Source organism: Poeciliopsis prolifica, unplaced genomic scaffold (assembly GCF_027474105.1).
Source record: "Poeciliopsis prolifica strain line A6 unplaced genomic scaffold, Auburn_PproV2 SCAFFOLD021, whole genome shotgun sequence".
In the NCBI taxonomy this organism is placed as follows: Eukaryota; Metazoa; Chordata; class Actinopteri; order Cyprinodontiformes; family Poeciliidae; genus Poeciliopsis; species Poeciliopsis prolifica.
Window position 1 is genome coordinate 9,086,213 of NW_026562396.1, and position 25,610 is coordinate 9,111,822.

At 40.6% G+C, this 25,610-nt stretch overlaps 1 protein-coding gene across 3 annotated transcripts in view; it reads left to right on the forward strand.

Moving 5' to 3' along the window:
* Positions 1-13,229: 13,229 nt before the first annotated feature.
* The window catches only part of kif13ba (kinesin family member 13Ba), a 40,544-nt gene continuing 28,163 nt past the window's right edge, over positions 13,230-25,610 (forward strand). For 2 of the 3 annotated variants that reach the window (XM_055044764.1, XM_055044765.1), the window contains exons 1-2: positions 13,230-13,479; positions 19,756-19,849. In XM_055044764.1, the coding sequence (XP_054900739.1) occupies positions 13,410-13,479; positions 19,756-19,849 (164 nt within the window). In that variant the 5' untranslated portion in view covers positions 13,230-13,409. Of the gene's footprint in view, positions 13,480-19,607; positions 19,682-19,755; positions 19,850-25,610 lie in introns of those variants that run through there. The other variant, XM_055044766.1, reaches the window with a different exon arrangement.

Genomic DNA, 25,610 nt, shown 5'->3' on the forward strand with positions numbered 1-25,610 from the left:
AAGAATTAAAGTTCAAAAAACGAGAAATTAATTTGTGTTTCGTTAACTAAGAAATGCAATTAAAACCGGACGTGAAAAGGTTTGTATATACAATAAGTCATTAAAAACATGCCAGACCATCGTCCTCCTGCCTCTTCCAGGTTCTGCTTCTTCTTCGTGGTTTGTGCCAGTGGCAACATCCAGTTGCTGATCATGTAATTTGTGTCATAAAAAAAAGTTTCCTAAGCAGTTTTGCTAAATAAACCAATTTTGATATGGAAAATGGGGGATAAAAAACACCACATCCTAGCACCAAAGCCTTTCAAACAAAAACATTAGTGTTTCCACTGAGCAAATTTATTTTTGGAACGTCAAGTTGCGCAATTGGATGGTCAATGGGAACTGCAGCCACTGTTGCAGGCGTGTGAGCATTGATTTTGACATATTTGAGGGAATCTGTGAAGACAATCTTAATGGTCGCATTCTGCAAACAAGACAAATAAACAATTGAAGCAAAGCACAGTAGACTGGATGGTGGGGATCGCCATGGGGGCGACAAACCAACCAAGCATGTTTAGATCAGTGATTAAGGCCAAGCCTTTAGGAATCACAACAACTGCAACCGATTCTCTTGCTTCATGCTTGTTTTTAAATCACTCTAAGAAGGTCAGAAGTTTGCTTGTTTTTTTTTTTTGTCTATTATGAATTTTAGACCTCTTGTTTGATATCATTTTTTTTGTTAGTTTTCGCAAAAGCTGCTGAACCAGAAGCATTCGTTTTCCACATCTCCCTCTCAGAGGAGGTGTACTTCTGGGCCTTTACTGTAATCAAAAAGCTGCTCTTGGTGCCACCAGTCACAGCTTGTTTTAGTGTGCATTTCAAAGTTTTCCTTAATTGGTTTTCCATCATGGAGACCATGCCTCTTCTCAACCTGGGGTCAGCTACTCTCTGAAGGCTGCGTCGAGGAAGATTGGCTACGGCTCTGCAAAGCTCAAACTTTCTAACGGTATCAGCAGCTGCTGCTGTCTCACGAACATTAGGTCGCCTGGAAATTGGCTCGCAGCCTTCATCTTGGGTTGGAATCGTTTTCCTCTTCCCTCCGACGGGTCCACTTTTCCTTCTTTTGTTTGCTCTCACAGTGCTCACGCGGCGACTCAGAACAGCGTGGAGGTAAATCTGTACAATAAAAGTGTAAAAACATAACCAGAAAATGGAAGTGGATTAGGGTCACTGAAAAAAAAAGATTGACTTTTTTTCAGATAAGTCATTAGAAAACATGCCGCCTCATCATCCTCCTGTTGACTCCTGTCATCATCTTCTTCACGGTTTGCGCCAGTGGCAACACAAGGCTGTCGATCATGTGACTCGTGTGATGCAAAAAAGCGTTTCTGTTGCAGCTTTGCAAAATAAACTAATCTCGACATGCTTTTTTTCCCTCTCTCTCAAAATAAGCGTTTTTTTCATGAAGCAAATTTATTTTCGAAATGGTCAAATTGCTCAATTGTACGCTCGTTGAAAACGCAGCTGCTGTTGGAGGTCGACATCATGCAGGCCTGCCTTTTCTTCTCAGGCGTATTGGCACAGCAAAATTGAAGAGAAGAGCTCTTTTTGCTCACGTCGTCATTAGTTTTGGTGCGCTGCGACGACTTGAGGGTTGAAAAAGAAGCATTTCTAGAAGCAGGAAGTCAAGGAACAGGTGAGAGCCATCTGTGGAAGAGGATGGAGGAGGTGAGTCACTGATGGGGGCTGGAGCTGGAATGGAGGAGGAGGCACTAATAGAGGTCAGAACTATTAGCTAAGAAAGCAGGAGGAGGACAGCAGGCCAACGCATCGGGGACTCAGAGATGCCCAGCTCAGTGGTTCGGAGTCGTTTCTCCCTCCTGTCGGGTCAGTTAGACCCAAGATGAGAGCCGTGACTCAAGGACTGCTGGATCAGCGATGCTGCAGAACTGTTTAAAAAAAGCTTCCCAGTCCCACATCCTTACATACATTTACAAGAAAAAGCACGCATACACTGAAAAGTCAGTTTTCATCCGTCTCCAGGCTTTATCTGAAAGGGAAAGTGATTGGTATTCAGCCGAGCGAAGAACAGAAACACTTTATCAACCAGTGTTCCCTGGTTGCTTCGCTTCAGACGCCTTGTCTTTCTCTTTCCCTCTCCCACAAACTCACACACGCACACACACACACGCACAAACACGAAGAAGACTTGTCGACTTACAACCAAGCAACACATTTTGCAGCTGTGTCTGAAATTGCTGGGTCGCACAAAGCTCTTAATCAAAAGGATAAACGCTCTTTAAAGTGCGAAATGGCTCTGAAATTACAGAAGGGATTTGATTCTTCAGCTGAAATAATGTTGAGGGTAATTCAAACAAAAGTCCCAAAATGCCACATTTCATAGAAATCTGCAAAGTCTGAACTTCATGTTGAGCAAACATTTTTGTGATGGAACGTGCAAAGGGTGAATTCACCAGACCCGTTTAGTCCACTGTAACCCAACTCTGGTCTGTTTGCCTCGAAACTCCAGTTCGCTTGTGGAAGTGTGAACGCCTAATCAAATCAAAAGCGATCTCTGGTCCGCCTACAAACCTAGAGAGCTCTCCAGTTCAAATGCCTAATGCAGATGCAAGTGGACTGGAGACTGCTCCAAATGCAGGAAGTAAACTATAGCGCGGGGCATTCTGGGTAAAAAACAACCAAAACAAACACGAGAGTCTCACACTTGCGGGAGAAATTGGTCATTGGTTTGGTCTTTAACCAAAGGCGAAAGAGAAATAGTGAAACCGCTAAAACTCCATTTTCGTTCACATTTTGTGAAGAAGGAAGCTGCACTTGCTGCCTTCAGTAGTTCTTGTTGCAGCGCCACCACAGGCGAGGAGGGGAACAGGTTTCTTCAATTGGTCGGGATTTGACACAGTGCAGCGTGAAGAGCGCAGAACCAAATGAAAATGTAGGATAATGTTGCAACTTTTATTCCTAATTGAGCCAAGTCTACTGGTGTGAAAACACCCTGCATCACAAAATCACATCCATGTACATCCACTTGAGAATGTAGGTTGAAACCATGCAGATTTGTGGAGATAGTGCAGGCATCTTTGCAGGAAGATAATTAATCTCTTTGGTCTGCTGAAAAGTCAGCCATTTTTGAAAAAGGCTCACTGCACATGTTCCTGTTTTGTCATCCTTTTGTGTGTCTGCATCCTTGCACAAATGAGGCTGAGACGGACGGGCGTATCTGATGACAAAATCATTTTCCGTATGTTTACTGTCCCTTCCTGATTCTGGGAGCTCATCTATTTTTATTTTATGCTCTCATTTGTCTTTGTCCTCCTCATTCGTGTCCCCTCATCTCCGCTTTCCGGCCCGTAAACCTGAACGTTGTGGTCAGCAGAATGTTAATAGGAAGGTCTCCGGCTGATACAGACTCGAGTTTCACCTTTTCCACAAAGCACACTCAAACCAACAGAAAAAGAAATTAAAGCTTTATGAAAAAAGTTGCTCAAAAGCTGAGTTTAATCCAGGCAGACCGTAACTGTAGAAAAATGCTTTAAAAAGTATTTTTTTCTCACTTTTATTGCATTTTTTGTCTATATATAAAAACATTTTCCATAAATTTTTAATGACATTGGTTTGGAGAATTCAACAGAAAACAAAAGAAATCAAGACTGAGGGTGGAAAATACATTGCACTGTTAAAACTATACAATAATGAACAAAACCAGAAGAATCCAAATTGCAATTTGTGGGGTTTTTTTTTTATTATTACCTTAAAATAATTTTTTATTACTGAAAGATCGTAGAGTATTAGGGCCACGCTAAGAAAATAAAAATGATAGCATTTAGCATGGCCCCAGTGCTACGTTGTCATGAAACTAGAAGGAAAATATTAAAATCCAACTCATACTGTTGTGTTTTCCCTCTTTTAACTCTACAGCCATGTGCAGAATTTAAAAAGCTGCGCACATTTAAAGCTTTTCATGGAATTCAGTCAGCCACAGGTTTTAATTCAACACTCCCAGTAAAAAGAGCTGAAAGCGGCTGCAGACTGAACATACTTGGATCAGTTATACAGTGAAATGCATTTGTTTTTACCACCAGGAAAGCTGTTTCCTAACCTCTAACCTGCTGTTTACCATCAGAGACCAGGTCTGAAAATAACCCTGTCTGTGAGTGATGTGTGAGACGAACCAAACAAACTCCTGCAGCGTCTATATTGAACACCGTGGACCCAGGAAGCACTCGGGCTCATGAGTCGATGCAGGAGTAGTCGATGATGGAGCTGCTTTTCACTAATTTTCGCTGCTTTTTGCTGGCTTGTGTCTCCCCAACGCATAAATACTGACAAATATTCGCACTGCACATGCACTGTCACAGCTCCAGCAGGTACAGACAGAAAGATTTGAACTTGATTTGACTCAGAGTTATTTTTGTTCTGGCTCTGATTGGCTTTCTGACTAAGCAGTGTATTTCTCTGGGAGAAGGCAGAGTGGCTTAACTTTTTTTTTCACAGATTATACTATGCCATGATGACAAAGTGATATTTTTAACAAATATATAACAAAAAACCCAACTTCTTTTACATAAAAGTTACAAGCTGTAGTTTTAATAGTTTGATTAATATAATTTGTAGAACCGCCTATGTTGCAATCAAAAAGCAACCTGTGACTTTTTGGCCCTTTTACAATGGCTGTTAACAACTTTGGCTAAACATTTAAGCAAACCAACTAATGTTTTTGAATTTGTGAATATAAATGCATTTTTTACATATCTTAACAGTTTTTCTGAAAAATGTTTAATCTCAAAAAGGACACTAACTATACCAGTCACTTAGCTTTTTTTAAAAATTTTTTTTTAGATTTTTAGATCATTCTGTCATTAGCTTGGAAACTATGGACTTTTTTTTTTTAACATAATTTTCCAAAAACCTCCCATAAAAGAAAATGTATTCATCCTGGTCTGCCTCAGTAATGAGCCCATATCCATAAAACTGTTAAAGCCATCAACTTAATAGAGCCCGCCGTAATGGATGCCCGTGTGGCGGCGAGGGCCTTAGCCATCCGCCCCGTCTCCTGACGAAGACTCAACGTTTAGCCCCCTGTACCTCCAACCCCGCTGCCCTCATCCAAACAGCACTAACCGCGGCTCTAACCCACCGCAAGCCGCAGACATTAAAGACAATCCTATTATACACCATTTGAGATCCCATTAGAGTTTGGTGGGCTGGAGGTTTTAGTTTAGGACATGTGGGGGAGTTGATGTACTATTTTACTTGCTGTAATTGACAGGATGATATCACATCTCCGGGGTCGTGACTGTGTGCCTGCAGTTTGACTAATTTCAGGCCAGATGTTAAATGTCACTGAATGATGTTGTTTTCCCAAGTTTATTAGGGCTGGCAGAGATGATATGTCCGCGTAATAAATTTAGAGATAGGCTTTTTTTTTTTTGACGTAATGTCGTAAAACCAGATCCAAAATTACGCACAGTCTTTTCAAGTCAAGCAACTTGTGGGCAATTGCAAAAGGCTTTTGCTGATGATTGTTGTTACAAGTTTAAAGCAGGGTTTGATCATGAAAATAACTCGTACTCTAAAAGAGTTGCTGAAAGAGTGATTGACTGGAAAACTATTATCTCTGTTAATCCCTGTTTTAATTGAAGGTAGCAGAAAGAAAATCCATAAGAAGTCAAAGTTGATTGGAAATCCTAGCAGAATTATAGCATGAACAAAACTAATAACATTGGTTGCACAAATTACGGTATTTTTATTTTAGCTTGGGCTGAAATAAACATTTTTTCAGAGTGTGAAAAAGAGAGAATGGAGTAATCGGTTACTAAAACAGCAACACAGGTTTGCACAACTAGGAGTTCACACACACGCACGCACGCACGCACGCACGCACACACACACACACACAGATTTGCAGAAAATAAATGTATCTTCCATAGATACAAAATGTGTCAAGATATTTCTACTTGGCCTTTGAAAGCACTCACCTGGGTGTAGGCTTTTCAAAACTATGACTAATGAAACTTCTTAAAAGAAGCAGCTAGAATCTTCCTCTCACTTGCTTTTTTCTTTGAGTCTTGCTTGAGTGTAAGTAGAGAGAGTGAGAGAGGTGATTACCTTAGGGTAAAGAGTGTAAGTAGTTTTCTCCCTGATGAGACATCCTTATCAAAAAGTACTGAAAGTGTGCAGGTTTGGTGTGTGCAGGACCCTGCGCTGATGGAGGGGCATCACTCGATGAGGTCTCTTCTCCCCCTGGTGCCATGGGGGAATTTGGCCGAGCAGCGGTCCAATCACCAGCTGGCTCCAGTAACCTGTTGTGACTGCTGCCGGTGAGCTGAAAATAAGAAAAAAACTGGGTTAGTGTCCACCATTTAATACATCAAATTACTTCTCCCTGCTCTGAGGGAGGAAAAAACAAACTTGTTAGACAAATACGGAAAAAAATGTCAAGACATTCAGACACTTAATAAAGTGAAATGACTATGTAAGGAAACAAACAAAAATGGCTTATTTTTTTTTTCATTGTATCTGGAGTGATGGCATGAATTAGAAACTAATACTGCAAGATTTTTAACTTCCAGCAAAAGTTTATGGATTGGATTTAATTTACACTGAAAATACAAAAAATCTCAATATTTAAAAATGATTGAGTTAAAACAAGCTTCTATTTCTACTTCTTTTTTTAAAGATCGATTTTTTGAGAGAAAAAAAGAAACTTACTGTTTGTCAGAATCCACTGTATTCTACTTTCTTTGTGTATTTTCTTTTTTCCTTCTTTTTTGAGTAACACATCTGTACTGATGGTCGCTATTAAGGAATCTACACGCAGGGGGCGCTCTGGAACTGGAATGTAGATATAAACCATAGAGTAACTCCTAAGATAAACAGCTCACAGAAGCTAATGTAAGGAGCACTTTTCGAGTTTTATTCTCAGCAGAATAAGAACTTTACAACAACTGGCCGCATTCCTCACCACATTACAACTTCAGCAGCATTTGCAATGGCCAAGCCAACTCTAGAACACACACAGTTGTATGCAAACATATTGAAGAGCAAACAAATAAATAAACAACCAATAAAAGGTCGGTGTGGGGGATGAAGAGTTACTTCTAAGTTAGTATTGCCTTATTTGAAGTGTACTAAGATGGTTGCCCAAGAAACAACTTGGTGGGATTTTGTGTTTTTGCAGTGTTTAAATAAAAGCACGGGCAGATTGAACTGGAAGGATCACCAAGAGCCCATTTTTAGAAAATCATTACCGCATACACACACACACACACACACACACACACACACACACACACACACACACACACACACACACACACACACACACACACACGCACACACACACACGATTGCATGGCTATCTTTGTGGGAACTTTCCATTGACTTCTATTCATTTCTACAGACTAAACCTCATCCTTGTCCTTACCCTACCCGTTTCATACCTAACCCAACCAAAACTCAACCCAAACTTTGAGGGGCCCAGGCTCTTGAGAGGACCAGGATTCAGTCTCCACAAGGAGCAGTGGGTCCCCACAACTTGGTATGTGTCAGGAAAATGGTCCCCACAAGGTATTACAAACACACACCATCTCCTGCACCGGTCTGATTAGTGGCCGGAACAATTACTATTATCGTGTCATCTTAACAAAGCATTAGATAAAGAGTCAGACCTTCCCCTCGCCCCTTATCACGCTCATAACCACACCCATGTGCGCAGAAGCACATATGCACACGCACACACACACAAGCTAGTTCCTTCAGTGATTCATCACTGATGTAATGCATTCACAAGCCCACGCTAAGCATCGCGGTTATATCCATAACCTCAGTTCCTCCGGCCCCGGTCATAAATCGAAACCAATCTGCAGTGCTGGGAAAAACGGACTGGTGCCTTCACAGATTTAATCTCTTGCTACTTTTTACGTCACACTTCAAGTTATCAGATCATCTAAGGAGATCTAACAGCAAAAACAACTTGAGTGATGCCAAAAAGCAAACGTTTTCAAATGATAATTTAATTCAGTGGGTTAAATAAGGAGAGCAAACCAACCTGAACCGACATGTGAAAAGGTATCAGCAGGTATCAGCCGTTTGGGCTTCGACTTCACTGCAAAAACACGAAATCTTACCAAGTATTTTTTTTGTTCTACTTTAAATGTCATTTGAAAAAACAAAAACTGATTTACCAGTAACTTTTCAGCAAGATATTACAACTTTTTAAAGTCAATAATTCCTTAATATTGATGAAAAAGTATTAGTTCCACTGGCAGATTATTTTCATGTGAAAAATGTCTTCTAATAAGTAAAACAATCTGCCAGCAGAGCTAGTACTTTTTAACGGATATTGAAAAATGATTGACTCAAAACAAGCTTCTATATGGCGCTGAAAAGTTACTTATGAGTTAGTTTTATCTTATTTCAAGACAAAACTATCTTAAGATACAAGAAATGAGACCAGAAATACTTAAGATTTTATTTTTGCGGTGCTGCAACTTTGAGACCATTCCTCCATGTCTTCCTTTCTCGTTTCATCCCATTTCCTGACTTATCACTCTAAATAAAGATGAGAAGTACTTCAAATTGAAAAAAAAAAAATCTAAAATCAAAACGGCAGTTGCACACAAAACCTAATAACTGGTTGCGTCAGCCTTGGAGGCAACAACTGCCACATGGCATTTCAGATAACTGGCTGAGTCTTTTACATCCTTGCGGAGGAAATTGGACCCATTCTGATATGCAGAATTGTTTTCATTCAGTGTCACTGGGGAACGAATGACCTCTCAAAGGTCATGCTACAGCACCTCTTTTAAATTTTCATCAGTTCCGGGGCTCTTTGGTCTTCTTTGGACCTTAGGGCAGTGTTGCACAAACTCTTTTTGTCACGAGCCACATGGTCAAGTCAAAAGTGATCAGAGTCCAAAAGAACATAAGAAATTTTAGAAAACTAAAGAGATGATACAACAAATGTGTGTTTTTGTGTATTTTGTGTGCTCAAAACATAATGTGCAATAAATTAATTAAAAGAATAAAACAGAGATTTGCAGGAAATTGATATGTAAATTATTATGGATCAAGACACATTTGAGGCTTTGCACTTTTGCCTTGTTAAAAAAAAATCTCCAATTAAAAGACATTTTGGAGGTTGACGGTAAGGTGGTTTTGTCTAAGATATTTGCACTAGAAATTAGATTAAAAAAATACTTAATAAGGTTTTGTGCTTTTGCAGTATTCAGTCTTGGTCTACAAAATTATTATTTGTGTACTTATAGCAACTAAAAACAGATTTTTTCCACTTTCTGGATCTGTGCGAGGCAGACATCAAGCTGCTAATTCATCATCTACCTGACTGAATGATGTGGACTTGAGGTGACCAATGTCAAACAGATCGTGAGTTCTTCGCAATCTTAAAAGACTCTGTCCCCTTTTCACTGGGAGTCCACTTGGGAGAGCTTAACCACAGCATCCTTTGTGTTGCTTTGCTTCAAATAACCAGCTTGAGTCAGAATCAATGGATTTCTAATATATAAACGTATATTGTTATAACTTCTCCTCACATCTGACGTCTCTTCCCCTCCCTTGAAGCTGCTCAGCCTCACTTTTCCAGTTTCTATCAGCTAAATCCAGATTCCCCCAACTCAAGACAGCAGTGGCGTGTTCCAGTAATCATTTGACATCCCCCTGCGCTCGGCTCCTACATATCTACACACGTCATGAAGAGTGGCCTCTGCAGAGTGAAAGGACGAGCCAGTGGACGCAGAGGGTTGAAAAGGAAACCCATTAGGCCACATGCAGGAATATCACTGAGAAAAACAAACGCTGTCTAGAAATAGCAAATGGGATTCTAAATATAACTTTGTGTAAAGATTAGTCTTCAACTCATCAACTGTTCTTGCATGTTGGATTAGTAATGACCCTACATGACCCTAACCCTAACCCTCTCGCATCTGCATGGATGACTGAAAGACTGTGAGGGCAAAGTTAATTGGAACAAGACAACCCTTTAAGATTTGAAACGTTTGGAAATTTGGATTAGAAAAGAAATCACGTTCCTCAGCTAAAGCTTCCTCAGAGAAATAAAACTCTGAAGCAGTTGATAAATTATGCAGTCAGCTTGTACAACAAGGCCATTTCAGAGAGAGAGAGAGAGAGAAAAAAAGACATTTACTGAGGCCTGATTGGTCCAAATCAAAAGCATTAAGGCAAACTGGAAAATGCTCATTAGAACAGGTAATGACAAGGTCAAAAGATATATATATGAAAACATTTCATTATAACTAAAATAAAAAATGGAAATGATTTAGATTAAAAAAGGGCATGCATTTGTAAATGTATTTACTCCTCTTCTGCTTTTTCTAATTTTTGTTCACAACTTTATTTTATAGACCAACAAATAATTGCATAATTGTAAACTGGAAGGTTTGTCGTTATCATTTGTGTCATTATTGTAATTCTTTGCATTGCACTCCATTCTGTTCTTAAACAGAATGGAGTAAAATGTTTTTTCAATAAGTGATTATCTCTTACACAGAAGAGAAGTTTCATATTCTAATTTACATATGTGTTTATGTCATTCTTAATTTCTGCCCTAATTTTGATTTGAGCTTATTTTTGTCAACACAGCATTAGTTTGTTTGCTTAAGTAACACTGACTTAATTTACATATCTTAAGCAGAATAGTATGCAGGTTTTCCCACCTACGTTCTCTGCCACACATCAGGCCTGCCTGGACCAGTTGTTTCTAACAAATCAGATTAGGCGCAGAAGCGAGAGCCTCGGAAATTTTATGTCTTCTTAAATGTTTTTGCACCGTGAGATCGCCAAGAGATTTTATAGCTGAGCAGATCAGGCCGAATGTTAATCTAATTCGTTGGGTTGTGAAGGGGAGCCTGCTGCTGCTGAAGCGTACCTCAGCACACGGCTGGTCTATTGTGCCAGGTTATTATTGTAAGTAAGGATTTGTTCTTAAAAACTCACCTGCATTTTGAGCCGATCCAAAGTTATCAAGAGGTGCTTGGAGAAAATGTACACTTTCAGTAGTAACAACCTAAGTATGCCAGGCTGGGTTTTGCAAATGTTTTACTAATGTATTTGTTTGTTTGTATGTATTATATTATTACTTTTTTTTATTATTATCTGCAATGTAAACATATATTCAGTGTATTAGCATGTGGACAGAAACGTTCCATTATTCAACTTCATTCACAAACTTCAACAACTTCAGTACTTGTGTGTTTTCAAGCACCACCTCCACTGTCGTTTTGCTTCATCTTAACGACTTGCGCCCTCTAGCGGCGCACCTCTAATGGGCCCTGAGCCTATTTCAAAATGTACTCTGAAAACTGCACTTGAAATCCCTAACACATCATTAAGTTAGGCCAATGAAACACGCCTGGACATTGAACATATTTTGAGATTTTCATTTAGCCTTAAATATTTGATGCTTATTGAGATATTTTTAATATTCGGGATGGAAAACGTTTTTTTTTTTTCCTCATGGTACATCTAAGATAATTACCATAACATTTGGGTTCCTCATTTTTTAAATGTGGTGCATTGTGAATAAACCAGCAGCCATTTATAACCGCTTATTGAAACCACATAATTACTTTAACTCTTGACCCCTTTGCAATGCCAGTTCGGTTTTTGCCCAGCAAGTGTCGCAAAATGCTCACTCTTTAGGTCTTCAAAAAAAAAAAAAAAAAAAAAAAAAAGCTGTTGAGTCCCCTTTGCATTAATGAGCATGTTTATTATTCTTATAACATAAAGACACAGAGAGCTTGTCATCGGCCTATGAATACCTGCAAACGTCAGAGGTTATGGTATTTAAACATGGTGGACTGCTTATAGGAATATGAATGTTTAACACGAAATCTTCATATGACTACGGATGAAACCGAAGCAGTTTGTCTTAACTGCGATAATAAAACAACATATAACACAATTAATTGAGTGTCTATGCTGTTTTATCTACTCGACAGAGATGTTGGATTTGGAGGTCAGGGGCTCAATCACTTACAATTTCCACGTTTTCTTTTACTTTTAAACCAAATACAGGTAGACATTGTTATGCTTGTCCAAAGCCTGGTGTGCCACTAAACATCTGGATACTAAAGATATTTGGAGACTTTGAAAACTGGTCGGGAACTTTGATAGCCTCCAATTGAACAGACGTTGTCTTACTGAGCTTTATTTTGAAAGTTTTGGGGAAGTTCAGCAAAGTGGTGGGCGCTGGACAACGGAAGTGTCGCGTGACTGACCAGCCGGCCTCGCGATCACATTTGGTAAAGTCTCTCCCTGTCTTCTTACCTGAAAACCAAATAACAGAAGTAGTTTACTTGCCATTGTTCTTGGTTGGTCGGAGTGTTGCCGACGTCACTCACTCGTTGGTAAGTAACGGCTCCAGGCGGGGGGCCTGCGGGTCAATGTTCCGGGTGGAAACGGCGAGTGAAAAAAATCGCAACAACATCAAAAGCTTTGCACGAGGAAGGTTAAAAACCTAAAGCTAACCGTCTTTACCTAGACTAGCTGAAACGTGCAATTCATTTAACTTAATCCAGTAATTTAGCCACCCGAGTGAAAGTTACCTTTAAAAAAAGTGTAAACATGTTGTAAAAGCTTTAAAACTATTCAGACGGGCAGGTTAATGTGGGTTCTGCTCTTGAAAAGTTGCCTGTTTATAACCATGTGGGTTCAAAACGCAACTCCTGCGGTTTTGACAGACGTGATTGCGCTTTTATTGTGAAGGGCAGCCTGTCAGCACGAAGGGCGGATGCTGCTGGGAGCTTGGAGCTCGACAGAGAGGCAGCGGGTCCGCTGGGGAAGCTGTGGATCATCGGCCGGGCTCTTCTCTGCTCATCTCTCGCAGCTTGGCCGTGTCAACTCCGGGATACGTCCGCTCGGGTATGTCGCTCGGCGGCCGGCTGTTGTTCAGCGGTGTTGTGTTGCCAGATGAGAGAACAGGCCGGGAACTTGCCCCCTTTCCTTCCGCTGCTCCTCCAGTGTTTTCCTGGGCAAATTAGCTGGCTAGCCCTTCTCTCCCCTCACGAATAGCTAATATACATTTCCCTCTCATTCACAAACATCGGCTGCATTGACTCCTTACCTAACCCGTGTGACTCTGTTTTCTTCCAGCTCCCAGGCCCGTGTGGATTTAAGTCAACCTGAAATATGAACAGAAGAAGAAAATAAGGAGAGGAGACTGATTTCCTGTGGGAATCTACTCAGCCTTTTTTTTTTTTTTTTTTTTTAACCCGAGGACATGTCTACTCCATGGAGCAAAACAGTGAGGGGCTAGCTGGTCGACACCCCGGCTAGCGCAACATCTCCAGCCTTTTCAGATGATCGCCCAGCTGAGGAGTTAATTTATTTTGGACCTACTTGGAGAAAGAAACCAGAACAAACTAGAAGTCAGCATGGGTGAACCCAGCCTGGATGACTCCAATGTCAAGGTGGCTGTGCGGGTCCGGCCCATGAACAGGAGAGGTGAGAGGGTTTTTATTGTGATCAGATTGATCAACATTCCCTTTGTGAGCCATCAAATTGCTCATGCACTGCAGCGATCCTTGGTTCCTAGGTATGCAGGTTGGCATAGCAAATCGATTCAGTGTCACTTTAATGGATCCTAATTGCAAACTGAAATATTCAGCATTTCCATTACTTGGAAAAAAATAAAACACTGATAAAGACAGATAAAAAAATAGTAACATGGACTTGGTTCAGAAAGTTAATGGCAAGAAAAGGAGTCAGGAAATGTTTTTTTACAAAATGTAGGGACACTGAAATTACCTTCTTTTCTCCTGTTACTGTCCTCTGAAGGGCAGCTGTACTACCATGTGAGACACAGTTTGTCCACAAACAAAAATAAACCACAACTCTGTAGAAAGTTTTGAGAATGTGAGCTAAAAGTGGTTTGTTTGTTTGTGGTTTGTTCTTGTTTGGAGTGCACATATAAACATTCTCCATTTTTCTTAGTATGGGAGATTAGTGATTAGTATGGGAGATTAATGATTGTCCGATACTTGAATGGGAAACTGATCTCATCCACCTGTGCGAAGGTCTAAAAATCAGCTGCTGCCCTCTTTTGCTCTCCCATGAGAGAGCGTTGACTGACAGACAGGCTCATCAGGTCATGAAGCCATCCCACTGTTGCCAGCTCAGCGACTTTCTTGCCTATATTTACCGTAGTAACATGTCAGACAAAAACCCCCAACAAATAACAGGTATCAGCCAAAATCGGAATTGGCAGTTCAGGCATTTTAAAAAAATGGTAATCGGCCAGTAAGCTGCCATAGGTTCACCCCCAGGTATTAAATATGATCCTGTTTCCCTGCTCCATCTTGCCGACTCTCCTTCTATTTGTCCATGTTGGAGTCCAGGCTTTTCTCTGCCTCTTGCTGTTTGAGTTCCTTTGCCTATCAGGTTCATAAAGGCCCTGACTCAGCTTCACCATTATAAGACGGCATCTTCCTTCCTGAGACTCTGTCCACAGGAGACCGGCGTGTCTCCCTGTTTTAATTTCCTGGAGATGAGATAGAGGTCAGAAATCACTGGCCATTAGGGAAATGAGCTTCTGTGGATGTATTAAAAAAAGAAAAAAAGAAGGGCTGTAACCTGGCTGGTCTGGATGGCATGTGTTTATACAGTGCTGCCACAGGGCTTCTCTTATAGACGCCTGCCACCCATATAGATTTAAAGCCAAGCGGTTGTGTGAGATCCGCCGTTGAGGAGACTGAACGCCTTGTCTGTTTTGCTGCTTGATTGAGATGCCAATAGTGTCTGTATTTAATTTATCTTCTGCCAAAGGCAACAGCAGAGTCAGTAGTTTTTAATAGGAGGTATTCCGGCTTAACGTCCACTCAGTCTGACAAGCTTCCTACCTCCAGATTGGTCGGAGAGCGTCTCTGGAGTTGCACTGCGATGTCTGCTTAACAGACGGCTTTCGTTTACGCTCACAAACGGCATTGAGCTTCCCAGGGCTGCTACATGTTGTTACATCCATGTGTCTAATTTCAGAAAAGCCCGGATAACAAAGGCACAGTGTCGCGCAAGTCTTCGTTCACGCTCCGCCAGTTCACGCAATTACATAGCAGATTTTCAGAGCAGGAAAGGAAGGCACAGATGACATTTCCTGGTTGCTTGCCAAGTCGGGTTTGTGCCGTGGGATACCATGTGTCCAGTGAAAGGAGGAGGTGGGGAGGCAGAGAGGTTGACTGACAACTGGCAGAATGAATCGCATGTATTCCCCCAGTGCGTCCCTCTACTTGGAGCTGGAGCCGTCAGTCACAAGATCAAGACAGTGGAGCTACCACGCTGTTCTCGTTCACCATCTGCACCAATGTGGGGAAACTAGAACAGAAATCGAGAGTTTTACTGTTTTACTCAAGATTCAACTCAAAATCAGTTTTTTGAATCAAAATAATTACTTTTAATGATTTCTGCTTTAATCTGTCGTTGTGCGAAGGATCCCCATGTTCTACCCCAGTCTGCTTGGTTTGTTGTTTTGAGATCGTTTTCACGTCTCAAAACTTCATTGTGCAAAAACGTCATTGTGTTTTTCCACAATGATGCAAAAACACTTTCTCAAAGATCAATAAACGTTAATTTCTAACGAACATCTAGAACTGAAAGACATTTTAAATATACAAAATAAATAAATAAATAAAACCACAAATAAAATGGCTATGGAAGTCTTTGTTGACAAAGTTGTCCTTCAGAAAATGATCTAGTTGAGACCAATGCACCAAACTAAAGACTTTTGTCATCCAGGTTTTAGTAGAAAGAGAAAAAAAACGATAAATGATCCAAATGTAAATTATTGAGCTCGTTTTGTCACAATATGAATTGATTTATTGAGACAGGCCTGGCCAAAACTTCTGACTAATCATACAACACACCTCCCAGCTCTGTACAGGAGGGCATGGCGTACCTTGGCTCAGCTGTAGCGTTGCTGAAGTGCTCAATCTTCATTTCGTGAACCTTGCACCTGGTGAGGCTCATGTTGAGATCTGTCCTGGAGATTTGTTAAAGAAAATAGATGAGTCCATATAATTTGCCTTCAACAAATATTGGGCCAGAACAAGTTTCCTTCTTGTTTTGGTGCTTTCTGTGTTCCAGTACAGTCTGCATGGCAACGTCAAAACATCTTGCACAGTTATAAAATGGAGGTCTACAGACAGCGGATTAGTTTCATGAAATTTTTTCCAAATCAATTTTGGGACATTTTAAAGCTGTTCTGAACTGTGGTATATTTGTGGTTTTTGGCACCCTGAGTGGAAATCTCTGCAAGGTAATGCACTGTTACCTCTGGCAGTTTCTTCACATCAGGTACATTTGGATGGATGACAGAGGGGGATTTCCTGTCAGAATCTCGTCTCTGCTCATATCTCTCGATAAGTTCTGTCCAACCAGGTCCTGGTTATGGCCTCACTGGCTTCTGCTTCTTCAGCCTGCTCACTGACCTGAAAGACACAAGTGCAAACTGGCTGTTTCCATCCGTCAGTCAAAACATATTCTTTTGTTTTCTTCTCCAAGTAGAAGTAGGTAGGAGACTTCACTCTGGCAAGGCAAAGTCATCCATTACTCATCACTTCTTCCTGTATAGGGGGAAAAAATGCACCAGTATGGGTTTTAATAGGAAGTAGGCATGGAAAGGCTGAAGGCAGGGAAGGCACTGCCATGTTTCCAGAAGTGCCTTCCCGGTGGTTTCTTTGTGAATAACGCTTCTGTCTGCGTGTTGCTGTTGGAGAATAGACCTATTGTTGCACATTTCTCGGCAGCAGAAGAACAAGACTTGAGAAAAGGAAGTTCCTTCTCTTAGTTTTGTACAAGTTGCGTTTATTCAGAATCCCACATCTGAGACACAATCTATTTAGATGCATTCAAAGTAGTTGGCAGTGAGGAGGATGGCATTCTCTGTATTTGCATTGTACCCCAGTTCAGACCTGTGAGCATGAAACCACAACCTCGAGGCCACTGTCCCTGTGTAATCCCAGGTTGAGGAGGAGACATGGGCTTAGCTGCCCAGCCGGACAAAGGCAGGAAGGGAGTGAGTCCAAATGTGTATTTGCTAACGTTGCGTAAGGCTCCACGTTCCCATGGCGTTGGCCTTCGAAGAACAGTGCACCTCGGGCGTAGCAACGGCAGCACCGCAGCCAGCGGACGTCCTGGCTGGAGTTGGGGTTGTTGTGCCAAACCTCAGCTTGCTAGGTAGCCCATGGACGAGCTAAATGGAAAATGGGGATGGGTTATGGAGCAGCCAAAGGCAGCAAGCAATGGGTGCATTTATCCTCTGAATCATACTGTATCACACTTTCCCCTTGGCTGAGCTGGAAGAACGGTCAGGGCAGTAGCTATGACATGGGTAATGTAGGCAGAGAAGACAGAGGCTGTAAAAACTGAATGAAAACATCTCTGTTTTCTATAGAACTGTCAAAAATTAAAATGTAAAAAGTCCAAATATAGGTTTGTTTTTTTCTAAGCCAGAGTAACTGGTGGTTTCCCCGTTAAACACTCATTGCTTTTCTCTGCTAATATAAATATAAAGCTCGTACATCGTCACCTTACGAAGAAGGACAAATATCTAATTCATCATTATTTAACCTTACCCCTAGATTTTTAGGTAATCTCATGTGTAGTGTCCAACAGCAGATCGGTGTCTCAGAGCATTTGACATTATTTTGGTAAAATGTGGCCTATAAGAATCACCTGTCAACTTGAGCAGCAACTACAAGAAGATATAGTTGCTGTAGTTATTGGCTGAGGTATTGAAACTGAAGAACAAGAAGTGTTTTTAAAATGCTCCCATTCTTCATACTGGAGTGTGTTGCTTTTTCAGACGCTTTGAAAAACTTTTTTTTTTTTTTTCAACTTTTTTAGCACGTGGGGAGCAGCTGCCATCTTCAATGGCTATTCCATTGTACCGCAAATATAAATCCACAGTCAATAGTTGTCACCGCTCTGTCATAAAAGCAACAGGAGCCTTTATATTCGTAAACCACACTTGTGTAATAGTAGTTAAAGCAGTACTTGTTGAAGAAAGGAATTGAAACCATTGACAGTTTCCTGTACTAACTCGTTTGCTGATGTTTGCCGTCCTTGCATGCTCACACATCACAACTTCACTATAGTGAATAAAATTGTTCCAGTCCATTAACATTCATTGCATTCTTAAAATAATCTACCAGTTCTACGTTTAAGCCCTTGGCAAAATGGAGATGGTGTTATTTCAATATGTTAGCAAATAGAAAAAAAACTGTGTCACATTGACTATGATTGAATTGAATTAGTTGCGCAGCAGAAATTGTGACATTTTGAATAGCCTGGTTTGATATATTATGTACTAAATAAACTTCATTTGTAAGAAAGGTTTAGTGCATCTTGATTACTGTATCAACATTGATAACCTGGGGACAATGAACGTCTCCTCCTGTTGTAGGATAACATTTCTGATTGTCCCAGGAAAACACTTGCTTGCTGTTGGGAGGCAGGTTTCCCACTGTCCTCTTAACTCTGTGGGAGGGTGCAGGAGGAGGATATCCTCACCCAGAGAAAAGAGGGGAAGCCACACACTGTCTTTGCTAACTCAAGTTGTAACATTTACAGTTTTGATTTGCTCGTCTTTTAAAAATGCTTTCTGATTGTGATAAGTGCCCCTTTTATAGGTTTTTTTTTATTTATTTTTTTGGTCAGTAGCAACTGAAGTGTTGAGTTAAAATAGACCACGTTAGAGGTAATTAAGTGTGGTTCAGTTTGTCTTGTTTGTCACAGAATTATCTTATAAAAGCGGCTGAAGCTTGCAAGTAACAAATGTTATAAAAATTGTGTTGTTTTCGTCTTTTTCGTTCATTGATTTGCAGTGATCCAAGCTCAGAGCCCTGTGGTACTTTATCCCTTAAACAGAGGTTTATGTGGAATACCGACAAATTTAAAAGGAAATATAATAGATTTAGGAACTCTTATTCAAATTTTATAAATGTAAATTTAATGTGATGCAGTCATAAGGATGATTAGTATCCATGTGGGAGAGTATTGACATTTTTTAGCTGTACTCAGAAATGACTGTGGGAAAGGGCTTTCATTCCCTTTAAGCTTCCCATAAGAAAAACTAAATCTATGCGTTTTTGTGCCCTGGTTCATAATCTTAAAAATAAATAGCTGTGATGATAATGCTGTGATACAGTTATCAGTAATTGTATCAGTGTTTAAGAAAAATTTACTCTTTAACAGAAATAAACTCCTCTGGTTAACTTGGCTGTAAACTTTTGCTCTGTATTGTATTTATTTAAACTTGTTCCTAAAGTAGGAGCTACATGACACATGAGTTTTACTGCCAAAATGTCAATATGAATGTTTCATTTTTTACATTGTTGAACATTGTTTTTTTGGACCTGGATGACTTAAGCTCAAGGACCAGCTCTGAGTTTAGTTGGCGCTCAGAACGTCAAGTGTTGCATCATGACTCAACATGTCCTGTTTTATTGATTAGCCACATTGCCTAGTCCAAGGTAAAAGGTCACTTTCAGATTCTATTTCCCTGCCTGCTCACTTGTGCTCAAGAGAAAAATCATTATGATGCTGAACTCATGCTGCGTACCTTAAAATAGCCGAAAGATCTTTGAAAAGACAGAGCTAATAATTCAGCCCGGCATGAAAAGCACCGACTCTTGAGAAGGTCTGACATCAGCAGGTTTGTTTGTTGCTGAACATAATCAAGTGCTTCGAGTTTTTGTAGTAACACATTTGTTGTTTTCTGTTTAACAGAAAAGGAGCTAAACACAAAATGTGTTGTGGAAATGGCGAAGAACCAGACAATCCTCCATCCTGCTGGAGCCAACTTAGGAAAAGCAGACTCTCGGTAAGCATGTTATTTGCATGACTAAGCTCTTATTTCCACACCTGACGGTGTGCACATGAGATGCACTTATCTCATGTGCACTTGACTTGGCCGAAACTTCGTGCCATTTCTCTGGAACAAACACCTCGTACACCATTAAGAGCTGCATTTCAAAAAAGAAAAATTATTTCTAGGCAGTAGAATTATTGAAGCACAGCCATCCTCAACAGAATCCCTTTTATAGTAACAAAAAAGTAATGCAGTATTTCCCTTTCAGTTGGTTAAAAATCAGTTGACTTCTCCTTCCACATCATTTTTATCTTTAAAATACAATTCTTTGTGGTGAAAAGTTATGCCTCGGTGTTTGTTTCCACATTTTGTATCTAATTTATATAAGATACGGATTGAGAAATGGTTTTATAGATCAGTCCTGCCTCATCAAACAGCACAGGAGGGAGTGAGCTCATCTGTAGCTGACGGCAAGTTTGGTCTGCAAAGCAAAGAAGGAAAGTCTTATTCTGTGTCTAACATAAATAATCAAACTTTTTACAGTGGAAGTTTTGATTAAAACACAATTCACACAATATATTATGAACGCTTCTAAGAAAGAGGAATGCACTGATCGGCCGATGAATCCACTCTTATTTTCTTCATTTTGGGAGATCAGGCTGAAATTACTTGTAAAACTAATCTTATCCACTGATATTGTTCTTTACAAAAGTCTGAAAATCAGCCTTTTGCTCTGTAATGAGAGAGGGCTGACTGACGCCCACTAGGTCATGTCTGCACGAGTGCGGTTAACAAAAGTCACTCCACCGTTTCCAACTTAGAAACTTTGTTGCCAGAATCGGCAGATCAGGCGTTTTAAAGGCCGTTTACAGAAAAAACTGCAGTCATCCCTTCTCTTCCGCTAACGAGAAAGGATATGGGCTTGCTACAAATGACATCTTTATCACAGTATGAATCATCACTAATGCAGTGGCATGGTGGATCTTCTCTATTGGATTTATGTCTGGAGTTTTATTCATTTAATAGATGAACATTGTCATCTTTTCTGTGTGTTTCTCGGGGAAACATCAGGATTTCCCCCAGAAAACATGCTAAACCCTGTGGTGGGGGCGCTAGGGCGGTCATCCAGTGGCCTACAGTGTTTTTAAGTTAAAAATGTTTCAGGTTGACAGAAAATTTTAAAATATCACTAGGTTTTAGTAGACATTATCATATAAACCCAAACAGCAACTATGAAGTCTTGGAAAAGTCAAACATTAAAGAAACCTAATAAAGAAACAACACTTAGCCTACACTGGATGCACTGGAGCAAACCTCAGAAGGTGAGCCTTCCCTTCCTTCTTTTCCTTCCCTTTGAACAGATCTTCTTCCAGTGTTTTGGGGTAAGCGCCACATAAATTCACATTAGCTCTGAACAGTTTTCCTGTCCCTGCCGAAGGACAGAATCCCCACAGTACAACATATGGCAGTTTTAGATGGATGCAATAGCAAATTTCACTTTCATTTTGGCTGATGGTACAACCACAACTTTTTTAGGAGCTGCTTTCACCGAGCAAAATTCCTTTATGGCAGATTTACATTTTTGTTGTAATTCCTGTACTCTTAGAGAGAGATGCTGACCTTCAGAAAAACCATGCATGTGTCTTTAATCCTTCCCTGCTTCTCTGAAACTCCTAAACTTGTTTGTGACATTCCCTCATCCTCATGATGTGCTTTTGGCAAGAAATTGGACCAGTCGCAACAGGTGGATTTGAACTTCTGTCTCTGTTTTGGCTGTTTCATCATGCAAACCAGCTGTCTTTATTTGGTTAGGCTGAACACGCTTGAGTCTCTCAGCTTCAGCCCTGGGAGATGGTTGGAGATCTATTAGATTAGGTTACAGAGCAGAGCAAGAATGTTGGAATGCCTCTGGAAGGACAGATTATGTGGGTCACAGTCGGAACTGCAATGCAGAGGCTGCCTTTTCTTTAATCTTAATGTGTAAGGGTTTGAAATCCGCTCAAAAACTGACTGACTATCCTGGAGGAAAGTCAGCTGTGTTGGAAGAAAGAAGCCCTTGTGACTGCTGTCTGTCTGATTAGAATCAGTAAAAAGGCTGGCTTTAGGCGAAGGACGGCGGCGGCAGGTGGTCGTGTGTGTCAGAGGAGCCTGAAAATATAGACAGCAGCTTTGACATAAAGACAATTGTGCATAAAAACGCCCGACTCCGCTCGGCTCTCTTCTTCCCTCGTAACTTGCCACTGCCCCAGCTTCCTCCTTTTTTTTTTTCCCTCATCTCTTCCGTTTCCATGGGAGCTTGGTGGGAGGTTAAGTCCGGGTCGCTGCTGATGACCAGGGGTGCCTCCTTCCTTGAGTGAGAAGAAGATGGCAGAGGGAGGGGGGGGAAGAAGCTTCATTTACTCGAGCATCTGTCGACCATAAACTTCCCTTGGTGACGTTTATGGAGCTCGGAACAAGAGCGGAGCTGTAGCTTCTCTCTCCATTGCCCTGCGACAAAGGGGCAAAGAGGCAACAGCCGGATGGGCCGACTGACTGCTGTGCTCAGTGTGCAGATGCTGTTTTAATTTTGTTTGTTTGAGGGAAGTTTACATTGACATAGTGCTTTACATGTTCGTTGAGATAGACGGGGTTGAGTTCATTGAGGAAGTAGGCAGTTAAGTTGGCGTGTTGCAGGTGCGTGATGTTTGCTCGAGATAACAGAGCCTCCAGGATCAGATCTCCCTCTGTTTAATTATGGGAACATATAACTGGAAAACAGGATTGTTTTTTGGCATAACACAATCATTGCTATTCTTCCCTTGTACACGTGTATCATGTCAGATTCTGTACTAACAGTCACAGATAAAAGTTAACAGTCTTTTGGAAAGGGAACAACAATCTCACCAGTGCACAAAGCAAAGTTAGTAGTTATAGATGAACTGGTTCGGTATTGAAGTCTAGGCTCTAGAGCCTAGACTGCAAACCAGGCCTTCTTATCCAACACCAGTGTGTGACCTCACTCTGGAGTAATGATCAAATTTCCCAGAAAAGCCCTCGACTGACCCTTATTGATAGACAGTCAGAACAATTCTCGCTTCAAGGAGTGACATCATATTAAACTCTGTAGGTTAGAAATCAGATGTTTATTCTCTTTTGAAGTCAGACAAACTAATTCTTTTGGAAGTGTAGTGCACACAGTTTACACAGAGCTAACCACATCACTAAACCCCACTTAATAAATTAGTTTGTGGTTGAGATGTGACGAAACTTTTTCAAAGATCAAAATTTACAAATACCTTTGCAAAACACTGAATTGTTAGTTGAGCCCATTCTGATCCAACCTTGAATTATTAATCATTTACTAAAAAAAAGTAAATAAATAATTTCTGTGCATTCTTGCTTCCTTCAGATTTGATTCTGGATCATTTGCTTTTCAAATATGAGCTTTATGATGTGAGTTTTCTGTGAGCGCCAAACCTCAACACTCCAACACGTTTCTAAACCCAGTGTGGAACAATGGCGAGCCTGGAACCTCTGATGCTCATTTGCATCTCATACAAATGAGCTCCAGAAAGGATATCCTCTTACAGAGCTCATATATTACATGACCGACTCCAAGACAAGAAACTATTAAATCATTTGTTTTTATAGTCATTTGTATATTCAAATTTCCAACTCTGAGTCTACGAAGATGTTTGTTATAGAAATATGGCTGTAAATTGCAGCATTTTTATTGTTTCTCTTTAACTTTTGAGTTCTTTATTTGCATCCTCTGTTCTTAGCAAAGGCTTTGTGGTTGAGATGCCCTGAAACAGCAGGCTCAGGTCACTTTGTGCCACTCTTCCTGATAAGCAGATGACTAACCCCGGCATAGCTCCATGTTCAGATGCCGTGGTTTGCATGGTGACCTGAGGGCTGTTTGCTCTGCACCAGTGAAGCTGGATGTTGACGTGCTCTGCTGACAAAGATCAGCTTCTTGTGGGTGATGCAATGACAAGAGCCTTGGTTCCTAAGACGATGGAGAAAGGAAGGTGTTTGGCCCCGGGTGACTAAAATCCATGTTGTGTGTAGGTCTGAAAGGATGAATTGGATTAATCGTGATGAAAAGATGATTGAAATGATTATAAACAAATTTAGAAAACGATTAATTACAAGTTGCTACAAATACAACCATTTGCTAAAAGAACAACACGGTCAGAGCGGCAATCAGCTCAAAACTGCATGAAAAATAAATACATTTTGATTTAATGGTAGAAAAGAACTTCTTCGTAAGTAGTTTCTACTCAGAACCTGTCAACAGACAATTCTTGTTCAAATTTTGCAAAAAAATATTTCAAGCACTTTTTGTTGTCCAATTATTATGTTAATCTAAAAAATAATCAACAGATTAGCGTTACATTATATTAACATTCTGTCCAACAGAAAGCCTTGAGCTTTTGACACGATAGAAGTATTAATAGGTACAGATGCATCCTTTGCTACAAACAAACAAGCATACGATAAAGCAATGGGGAGTAAAATGTTTAAAATACGAATTGAATTGTTCCTATTCAATTCCTATTTTATTTGCCTCTTTTAATCTATTTCTAATGTTTTATAAAAGAAGCTGAAGTGATAAATAATTATTTGTCATCCTGGTTGTATGTTATGAGTTATCAGCACGTTAAATCAATCTTAATTGGAAGCCAAAAACTTTTAAATATGTTCAAATATCTGATTGTATTTCTCAAATTTATTTTTTTTTTTTTTGCATCTTCTAGTGAAAAAAATCCACTTTTTTTTCTTTTTTATTTCAAGGAGTTACCTTCGTTTGCTTTGGTTTTGGTTGCCCGTGGAGACAGAAATGGCTCCTCTTTTAGCCTTTTGCTTACAGTGGCGAGAGAAGTCATTGCACACTATGAGAATCCATTGTCCTGCAGTCTGTATGCACTGTACTCAGACCTTCAGTATGCACTGTGTAACGCTGACCTTTGTGTTTGAGCTTAAAATTCCTGTCCCAGGCCCAGCCTCACTCTCCCTCAAATCTCCTGGCTACCTTTAACCTTCTTTCCATCCTCCACTCCTTGTTTCTTTTCCACAGAGTTGTGGATGCTACGGTGTGGGAGAAGGGGGGGCGGGTCAGGAGAATGTGATAACAGTAGGGAAAGGAGTAAGAGGGGGAGAGAAAGCATTCATGCATTAAGTTATTTTTTAAATGACTGCGACAGGCTGAAGGGAGGAGGAGCAAATAGAATTGTTTCAGGACGGAGGAGAGGCGGGTTCTTCACTCTCCTGACCGCCTCGCTCTCCTCAGCCATTGGTTGGGGGGGGGGAGCCCCGAACTCCACTAATGGATGACCCCTCTCTCCGTTGGTTTCCGAAGCAACCATGACAGCTGTCATCATTAAGCACGTCAAAACCTGCCAGACTGCGTTCATCCCTCGTCCGTCCAGATCGGAGAAGCCCTTCAGGCAGACAAAAAATATCTTCAGAACAGGGTGAATCAAAAAGTATGTTCCAAGAGAACCATTTAATCTCCACCGTATCCTCCCTTTGGAGGAAAAATGTGACTCCAGCATGTTTTAAAATAAAACACGGCTGGCGGGAGCCAAAGAGAAAAAAAGCAGAGGAGTGAAGGCGTTAATTGCGTCATAAGAAGCCACTGGATTCAATTAAAGTGCTGATAGGAGGAACTGAGCCTGTTTGTGTTCTGTGAGCGTCTGCTTGTCAGCAGGCGAGCATCTGAAATATGAAGTGTTACAGATCGCTGGCAGATTTGTGGAAGAGCTACAGCCTGGTGGCTCATGAAGAATGT